The sequence below is a fragment of the Magallana gigas genome, chromosome 8 (assembly GCF_963853765.1).
Source record: "Magallana gigas chromosome 8, xbMagGiga1.1, whole genome shotgun sequence".
NCBI classification, from domain to species: domain Eukaryota; kingdom Metazoa; phylum Mollusca; class Bivalvia; order Ostreida; family Ostreidae; genus Magallana; species Magallana gigas.
In genome coordinates this window covers 22991796-23002057 of record NC_088860.1, presented here as the reverse complement: position 1 = coordinate 23002057, position 10262 = coordinate 22991796, and the positions used below count along the sequence as shown (strand labels likewise).

The following is a 10262-nucleotide window of genomic DNA, read 5'->3' as shown; positions in this document are numbered from 1 at the left end:
TCACAAGTCCGGAACAAGTTTATAGACAAAAAATTTTCAGCTAGACCTAATGTGTTAAAATTTTCGTATCTTATGACAACATTTAACATGAAATTGCTGAGAAAATTGTGCATTTTTATAACAAAGATATACGAGGTAGTCTGTCCTCCATGAGTTTCTCTTTGTATAACTTTTCCTAACTCTATAACCTTTATATTAATATATGTTTACCTCTGACCAATTTATATGTATATTTTAATGTTATTTTTGTCCTCATGTACCATATGTTTGAAATGGTTTTGAGCGAATAAATGAACTTGAACTTGAAGGAATTGAACCAATATTGATTATATGTATATTGTGTATAATGTTGCATAAATGACAAAATTTGAATATAACTTTCACATAATAAGTATTTATCTAGGTAATCACGGGAAAAAGGTAATTAAAAATATTTGATAGTTCATTTTCGAATGGCCAACAATTATCGAATATTTGAATATTTACATTATTAATAGGATTAGAAAAATCCAATAGAATACCCTATCTTTGTGTGGCATCATACAAGAACCATACGAATACTTGATTGGTTGGAATTGCACGTAAGCAGAAACTAAAAAGCCCTTTTAATATTCTTATACATTACGTAGCCATCTTCAGGTAGAATTAAAAATAATTAGTCAATTAGTCTATGACGAAGATGTCACATTTAGCCAAAGATAATACATATTTATAAATATGTTGTGTATTATATCATTGTCACATTATCAGACGTTTTAATGCCTATTGCAAACATTCATGTATCAAACTTCTCAGTTAAGCACTGTTTTTAAAGCATCAAGATTTTATACACTTATGAAAATATAAGATTTTCTGTAAGATCCAGCATATAGATTTAGAACCTCTTTTTTCTTTCGAAAATAAGAATTACCAATGTGTCTTATAAAACGGCCAAAATGCATTTTCCTTTCCCCAAATCTCGAGATCATTATTTGGGATCAACTCTAGATTAGGACTACCTGCATGAACATCCGGTTTCTATTGTAACGTGATAAGAAAACCGCAGGTGAGTGTAAAGTTTGCAATTTTAAATCCAAGTATTTTCATTGCTTAATATTTAGTGCAATGAAAAATGATCAAAGTATTGATTATTTAAATGATGCAAAGAGTATAGACAGGATTATATCAGTTTTATAACTTTTAGATAATGTATCTCGCTCATCAAAACATTTGATAAGATATAGTGACCTAGATGAAGTATGTTGTTGGTTGTACTAATATAAATAATTATACGAGTTGTACTAGAATGTTTAAATTAAGATGCATCTTTAATGTAATACAGACAAACTATTTTCAAGCAATATGTGATGTACTCTTTGTTTTTGACTTGCCATTTTCCAAAAATGTTCATATTTTCCGTCCCAAGCCCTGTACTATATTACAACTACACTTATCCTGTCTTATCGTTGAGTCAACTTTGTAACTTTGTGAGCGTTAAACTGTGAATATAAGATATTCTCATAACGTTTGAATGAATTACAATGCATTATTTATCTATTACTTTATTTGTAAATCTTTTCATTTGACTATATTGACTTGAATCAATAACTATGGAAAGGTATGTAAACAAATGATCAAGCAAAGCTGTTATGTAACGAATCATTAAGCGTCCTCATGTTTCAGATAATATGTGCTTACACCAGGTACATGATCAAAAATTAAAAAATAGCGAGGGGGGGGGGTGTTTTATTTTATATAAACATTATATCTTTTAATTTAGTTTTCATTTAGCGAAGGCATTGTATTTTTCAAACATAGAATAAAAAATAGGTCTTTGCAGTTTAAAGCTTTGGTAAACTATGAATATTCCATATTACCCTACCAGGATTTTTCAAGAGAAATTCTTCTTTTGAAAGTCTGGAAATAAGTCAGAATGACATTTCTAGTCGACAGATGTCTTTCAAAAAAATTATTGCCATGAGAAAATTTACCCCTCAACTTTTAATTGTATAATTCCTCTTCCCGGATTGTTTAAAATGCCATTCAAAGTATTCTCAGTGCACAATACATGTGTGTTAGTCTATTTCACCGCAATTTGGAATTTATAAACATTAGATTGAATAACTATTGCAACATCTCTTGAAAGATCATCTCACGAAGTCAAGCTAAGGTTTAAAGTTGATAGTGTATAATGTTTCTGAGGGTTTGACATTTTGAGCACTTTTCAAATGGTACTGAGTCATGTCTTTGCAAAATCCTGGGTATATATGGTAGGATACTAGTATGCTATTTTAAATGCAATTTCGGTTATCTTCGTACGTACGTCAGACATATTCCCTATAAATATGACAATACAATCTACATGTTTTCAACTATAATTGTATCATTTTAAACCGACGTAAGTTTGTTGGTATTGCACTTCGAAACCTGCAATGAACTCTAATTGTCTTCATATAAGTATGACGCAGGTCCGTGTAGTTTCAGACAAACGCGTACTAGTTGTTTGTATAAGAAATGTACAACATTGCCGATTAACTTTTTTTTTTGCTTAATTTATGCAGAAACACGCAGTGGATATGTCGGTTGCTGGTAAGACAGCCCTGATAACAGGATCAACAAGTGGGATAGGACGGTCCACTGCTAAACTCCTTGCAGCCAAGGGTTGTTCGGTCTTGGTGACGGGTTCAAGGTCACCTGATGATGCATAGGAAGCCCTGAAGGATATCCAAAGCACGTGCACGTGAGTTTGCACGATGGTCTCATACATCGTTATAATTGCCTTAAATATTGATAAAGAACAAATTAGAAAAGACGAAAGCACTGCCTTGTTTAAAAACGACAAAAGAATGGGCGTCAATAATAAGATATTTTTTCCTACTTTGCAACGAAAAATGCTTCAGCATTTTGTGGCAAAAATGTCTTTAAGAACGTGATATTTTCGTTAATTGCTAGATAAAATGGTGTTCATTCTCGAATATTGAATATTTGAATATCATATTAAGAGATCTATTAGTCACTTATTCTAAAACTTTAGCATTTTATATCTGTCAACAAAGAACAGAAAAGGTTGATAACACTGCTTTTTATGTTTAGATTTGGGAATACTGGGTACTTTATGATAAACAATGTACATTAAATCGATCCTCTATTCTTGCAAGATTGGGTTTGAAATACTTATATATATACTTTTTATTTTTCTTGATATGTTCCGAAATCTAAAATCAGATTCATTAAATGTATCTGGTTATGTCAGTGCCTTTGTGCTTTGTTTGTTTAGTAGGATTCTGTTAATTACTCTTCTGCTTGGTTGGTAGTTCTGATATATAGTGTGTTATATGTCCTCTGTGTTGATAAATACTGATGTATATTTGCAAATATGTATGTGTTGGGTACATTGACATCTCTATCTAAAAGTTGTAGCATCGCTCTTGTACGATACGCTTGACACAGCATATTGCACAGAAGCAAGATCACAAATCTATTTTTAGTTTAATTAATTAGATTGGATATATTGTAGTTTTTATTCATTATTTTGTTTCTTTGTCTGGTAGGGCTGTTGGCAAGGTTCATTTCGTACAAAGCGACCTCCGAGATGATACTCAGGTGCTAGAAGTGTGCAGACAGGCAGACCAGATATTTCCGGAGGGAATAAACATCCTTGTTATCAATACTGGTAAAACTTTTTGAATTTCATGCAGGTTATATCGATGGCAATTTTGAAAACAACATGTACACTCTTTAAAAATGCTGAACCTTAAAAAATAAAGATGCATGCACTGTATAATTCAGTTTGATATCAGCAAATTTAATGTCTAAATAAATAGTGATTTGATGTTTTGTGTGAGTTTTTATTTCCAAAACTATGATAAAATTAATATTGCACTGTCTAAATTCATCTCCAACAAAGGATCTGTCTATTACTGCTCTCATCTACAATTTTAAGAATGTTCATTGATTTGTAACGTCCTCTCAATTAATTCAATATTTATCGATTTCTTTTGCATGAAAAGAAAAACCCACCTATGTACATTCTAAAGAATTTATTTGACTATCAGCAATATCTCTGTTCAAAAAGAGACAATCATTGAAAAATGCAGACGTTAGTAGCAGTTTCTTTAAAAAATTATCTACTTATTTTCAGTTGGATTTCTTGATTTTCTTATGAGGAAAATTTACTTACAGTATGTATTATATGTGGTTGTGGTATCATCATATGTAAGAAGAAAACGTCTGATATTTATTATGGTACATTAAGGACGCAAGTTGAATCAATATTTGACATCAACGACTGTTATGTACCGACCTTTTATAATGATGAAAACAACAACGGGTACAACGGTTAGAAGGATCAGTATAATGCCCCCTAGAATACAGAATATGGTCCGTCATGTTATGGTAGGGTCTGCAACAGAGCTGTCTAAAGAGTTCCCGTCGCTTTCTGACACATAGCTCCTGTGCTGTATTGGGGATTTGGTATCCAGACGTATGCTAGCTGCAGGTCTGTAGCTCCTGGTCTGAAAAAATTTGGATGGACGACCTGGGAGCTACAGTGTCTCCCATAGTAAAAAAAACGGCAAATTACGGCGCACAAAAAATTGCACTAGTTTTGGACTGATTAACCTTATTTCCAAACATTCTATAGAATTAATTGATTCTAAAAAATTCTTCGGACATTTTACAACAGACATCATCACTTTTCTTGCCTCTGATATTCTTTTTTAACTGCATCACCAGCCCTGTAAAGTGAAGTGATGCAGTTTGTTTACATTTTAAAATGGCGACTCTCAAGCTTTACGTGAATTTAACACTTCAATTTCTGAGGTCGGTTTGCGTGTTTGTGAGAAAGTTTGAAGCAAGTAAAGTACCGATATCAGCAGTAACTTGAATGAGGAATTTAATGGTTGGTAATTGTTTTCACAGACTTTGATTATAAATAATGTTAATTAGTCCAAAATTAACGCAATTTTTTGTGCGCCGTAAATTGCAGTTTTTTACTATGGGAGGCACTGTAGCTCCCGGGTCGTCCAATTTGAATTTATTCAGACCAGGAGCTACAGACCTGCAGCTAGACGTAGGCTCACTTGCAATCAAGAACACAATAACTCAAACTCAGATTACACCCTGGTCTACCTAGGCTACAAAATCTTCCGCAACATGGGTGTAATATTAGGGAGGCTGGATGGCCAACAAATTAACCATAAGATCTATCTTAGGTTTTTAAATAGGACAATTTTAACCAAAAACTTTCATTTGGTTATGAAAAAAAATCAAAATACTTCAGCTTTAAAATTTAAACATTTCTCATCTTTTTACAATGCGTTTTGTATGAAGGAGGAATTTATAACCTAAAAAGGCCACGACCATCGAGCCTTCTCTAAATAGCAGGAAATAAAACATACACATATAATTTCTTAAATGTTAAGATTGAGATTTGATTTCACACGGTTATCGATTGCATTTCATTCCTTTTTTTAAAGGAAATTATCTAAAATTACAGGAAATATGATGTGATACATTCACTCACGAACGAGTTGGAATCGTCGTAATTCTGTGGTTCTTCTGTTGCCCCAAGTCGGCTTCCAATTCTTGCTGCATTCATTGGGTACACAGGCACCCCGTATGCAGGCCCGGCCATTGATTTTCTCATTTCATTGTTCTTCCTCTCTTGTTCATTGACGTTGTAACGATTTTTCGGTTTTGGTTCCTTTGGGGGTAAATACAATCCCGTGACATCACAACAGTGAATCAGCGTTGACCACCAGTGTTTTCTCTCAATGACTTCTCTCGAAGACTTCCATATTACTGAAATCTGTCTGCGTAAATATGCAGTTTCCTGTTCACTAGTTCGGGCTGGTATTTCATTACAACAGTTTTTGGTTTGTACTTGGTCAATAGTTGCATTTGTATACTTTGTGAATGTGAATTAAATGCCTGCTTGCCGCTCTTCCACAAAGAACTTTACGTAACAAAATGAATGGATTTGCAGGATTTCGTATAGAAGCTGCTACTTGAATTGCTTGAACTGACACAGACCCAAAAATATCGATAATATTCAATACACTATTCATGGAGAACGGCATCTTTTTAGTGCATCTGTTATGCATTAAATCTTAATATAATCTTTTAACTTTTAAATCAGACATTAAGCTAGTGTATATATTTTCAGGCGATCAATGAATCCAGGTTTAATAAGTTAATCCTGGTCAGACATTTAATTAACGAAATTCTTTTATTTTTGGTAATAGCTTTTTCACAGGTCTTTTAATGGTTTTGTTTTCGGGTTTTCTGTTTTTTCTTAGTACGGTATTAACTATTTTCATTTATTAAAACATCGACATTTTTGTCTTGTCAATGAAATTGTACAGGATATGATGCAAAACAAGGCCAAAAGTTTATTCAAATTTTAACAGAGGGACAACACATGATAGCAAGTATAAACAATATTTTGATGAAATATCCTATATCAATGATATATAAATCTATCAAGAATTGCACATGGTAGTGTTCCTGTCATTAAAAAAGTGTGCTTTTTGCTGCCTTATAGAATCGATACGAGATGTTTAGTCAAAAGTAAAACGTAGAAAGTATAATTATTCTTCAAAATTCAGAGATATAATTATAATAATTATACTCCATTATCAAGATGGTTTGTTTTGTAATTTGTCCAATTCTCCATTAGTTTTGTTGTTAATACTCATGTGGCGATTAATTTTAATTGCTTATAATTAGCACTGTCACCACTGGATTGAACAAGATAATATTACGTCATATAAACGCTTCTCACTAAGAAAACCATTTTCACCTTTACTTTTAGATTAGATTCTCATATGAATGAAAACATGCAGTTTAACACATTTATTTTAGAATAAAGAATTGAATTGTCCTCCAAAGTTAAACTTTTTACTTAACGTCTTATTTTGAGCTGTGTGTGTATTGATTATGATTGATAGGAACGCTTAGCATAGCGTTACTTTTCTCAGAAAATTGTAGGTTTGTAGGTTTTATTTTAAAACCGAATGTATTTGCATACTTTTTATAAAATTAGTGTTCATTTATGCAATTACTTTTTTAGTAAATGTGTGATTTGGGCTTTTTTGTTTGTCCTTTGTCATCGTCGTCTTTAATAACAATCCTCTTCTTATAAATTGATTGCTAATGTATGCTAACGTACTGTACACTTGAAGATATATAGGAGTTTATGGTTAAAAGATGTGGAAACTAAAATTAAGTAGACATTTTGGTTATAGTTGTTTTGTTTAGCTAATTCTTTTCAAGGATGAATGTTTACCTTGAAAGTACATTTATTACGCTTTTAACATTAGGCTACTCAAAAAAATTGCAAAGATAAAATCCGTATGAAGTAATTTTTGTTTGATGTCTTCATGCTCCCACCGCTAGAAAGGTAGGGGTTAAAAGTTTACATTTTAAGACACTCATGTGTTTCCAAATTTATCATATTTATTCAGAATTATTTGATAATCAATTAAAAACTGACAAAGACAATGAAAGCAGTTGTAGTTATGGTGCATGACAAAACATTATGAATACATTGCCAACTGTTAAACAACTGGGGACTCTTTAATGCTGCTCTAAAACGCATTACCTTACTAGTTCACGCAAGTTTCTTTGCATGGGTCGATTGATTGAGGTACATGTATATATCGACCAGTTCATTCAAAATCTAAATGCATGAATACTTGTATTCTTATTATAAAGCTTCCAAATAATTTTATGCTATTTTTTAAACTAAACATTGCAATGAAGGAAGCATACATTTCTTTTTTGATTATGGATCGATCTAAAAAAAAAATAACGTGTACATTGAGCATATAAGTAAATTAACGTGTTTCATTTGTCTGTTGATTACAATATCAATTGCGAAATAATATGTTAATCCATATTTTTATCTATTATTAGCACTCCCAATCAATAAACAAAATACAAATGTCCAAAAGAGTTCATTGATATAAAGTGGAGAAAATATTAATTCAAAAAATGTATATTAGTATTTAAACTTCTTTGTCATCTTTTCCCCCTCAGCTTCCTCTGATGATTGTTGCAAACAGATACACGGTCAGAGACAGATAAAGAAGAAAGAAACTCCAAAATGCCAGGAAATCGATTGCGGACGTTACATCCTTCCATTCAGGTCTGATTTCCTCCTCTTGAGAGGTTCCCCCCACTGAATCAAAGTTATCTCTCTCTTCACTGTCCTTGTTTTTCGCAGGGGATATTTTACAAGATTTGCGGCATCGAAAGTAATGCATGAGGCGAACCATAAACCGAAAGGGTTTAGATATTGGAACTGACGTGTCTCGGTGATGCAAGCGTATTTGTAAAGCTGTGATGAACAAAACAAGAATGCTCATCGTCATCTGCATAAGAAGGTATATGCTAAGAACAGGTGTTGTTTCCGAGCTTACTGGAAGCAGAGTGTTGATAATGGTCAGAAAGACAGCGAAAGATAGGAACACGGTCATTGCATATGACATCTTTTCTCCGGCTTCTACGGGCAGAGCGAAAACTAAAATGGTGAGCATTCCCAGAAAAAGAATTGGAATGATGATGTTGAATACATAATAAAAGGGCTTCCTCTTGATGTAAATTGAAAATGTAACCTTGGATTCAAAGGCCTCTTTGCTTACTTTAACATCGGTTCGTGTGATTTCCCAGACGCCACTTTCTGTGTATTCGTTCAGGTTAATTCCATTCGCGGATCTTGAAATCTCAACTTCGGCGATCGTGTAACTCCAAACCACGAAGACAATCTCACAAACTTCTCTGTCGTAGGGAAAGTATGTGGTATCGATACTACATTGTGTTTCAAAGACTTGGAAAGGTTTCCACAAAACAAAACCAAAATTGTCAACTTCAACATTGTAAAAACTGCCCCCCAATTCTTCAAATTTTCTGATACCATTTCCCAGCACTATATCTGGTTTCCAAATGTCGTTCTAAAATTAATTATTTCCCATTTGATAAGATCAAAATAATTAAAAACTGCAATTGCTAAGTGGTGTATTTTACAATTTATTTAATATTTTCTTAATAAAACGGATTCTTATCGTTTGTAATGTACATGTTACAGATAAACTGTTAAAATATGCACTTTGTGTCATCAATGGTACATAATGCCTACTTATTTGTAAATAGTAAAGTTTTATGTTAAGTAAAAAATTTATTGAGCTTTACAAACCTGAGGCAAAAATATCGTGGAAATACCGTTATTACTGGCCGGATCCCATCTGAGAAGGGAGTCGTTCCATAGTATGGTCAAATAACCGGACGTCTCTAGTTTTTCGTTTACTTCATCCACCCCTATGATGCTGATTAGGCTAAAACTCACGTCTAGAGTCACAGAAAGAGCTTGGTCCTCCACCGGACGAATTCGCTTGTCGTAGTTAGAGAGAAGATTGTCTACAAGACTCTTAACTTGCACTGGTGTCTGGCTATTGACCCCTCCGAAAAAACACACAGCAAGGACAGTTGAAACTGCAGCCATAGTTCGACACTAAATAGTTTATGCAGCAAAAGGTTTGGATCTAGAGACTGTAAGACGGCATAAGCTCAGGTTGAAGCTAAAAAATGGAAACTACAAATTAAATAGTAATCTGCGGAAGGTGGGAATGTAATGCATGGATATGTGATTATTCGTCAAAGACAATTAGAGAAGAAAATTACGGAATGTACAGTTTAGTCAACAGTTTGTGTACACACTATTTAGCAGTGGTAATTGGTAAAAATCATTATCAAGAATTAAATGTATCATTGAAAGGTCACTGCACGTTTAAATCGCTACCAAAATGCCAATATTAAACGTTTTTATTCATTTCAATTTTGGATCAGACTATAAAATTAAAAAAAACCAGTTGAGTTTAAAAGCAACCGATAACGAAAAATGCTTCTTTACGCGTTGTTTTGAAATTTCAAATCGTTTTAAAACTGTCAAGTATCTAATATCAGCCGTTAGAATCACCCTTTAAAAGTTTCTTAAGAGTGTTTTTAATGTTGTCCAAAACAAATAATATATATCATAATATATATATTATAAAATATATATTATAATATATTATTACATGATTGATTAATTCCCAGCTCTCTAATTGGTTCATATCCAACTATCTAGAAAAAATAACACTTTTTGTCAGATTCAACTATCTTGAAAAAAAACCCAGAACGTTATAATCACTTGTACGTGACCTAAGAGGTCAATATAACATTTGATTTCTCAACATTGGACTAAAAATAGATCGTCCAATGAAACATCGCGTTTCTCAATTTGT

The 10262-nt window shown here is 32.8% G+C and overlaps 1 protein-coding gene and 1 long non-coding RNA gene across 2 annotated transcripts; one reads left to right on the top strand and one right to left on the bottom strand.

The window, feature by feature from the left end:
• Positions 1–1782: 1782 nt before the first annotated feature.
• Positions 1783–9432, top strand: LOC136270899 (uncharacterized). The gene is made up of 3 exons (XR_010708768.1): positions 1783–2713; positions 3531–3652; positions 8020–9432. It is a non-coding gene; the product is annotated as an uncharacterized lncRNA (long non-coding RNA).
• LOC105319925 (neuronal acetylcholine receptor subunit alpha-6-like) lies at positions 7416–9481 on the bottom strand. Its single transcript, XM_011417656.4, has 2 exons — positions 9176–9481; positions 7416–8933 (listed from the first exon to the last, which is right to left on the bottom strand). The coding sequence occupies exons 1-2, from the start codon at positions 9479–9481 to the stop codon at positions 8016–8018; spliced, it is 1224 nt and encodes a 407-aa protein (XP_011415958.3). The 3' UTR covers positions 7416–8015.
• Positions 9482–10262: the final 781 nt, after the last annotated feature.

What these genes read in the sequence shown, in the direction of transcription:
- LOC105319925 (XM_011417656.4), bottom strand. Translation starts at nt 9,481, where the DNA reads ATGGCTGCAGTTTCAACTGTCCTTGCTGTGTGTTTTTTCGGAGGGGTC. An exon ending in CCACGATATTTTTGCCTCAG is followed by an intron (nt 8,934 to 9,175) that starts GTTTGTAAAGCT and finishes AATTAATTTTAG; the next exon opens with AACGACATTTGGAAACCAGA.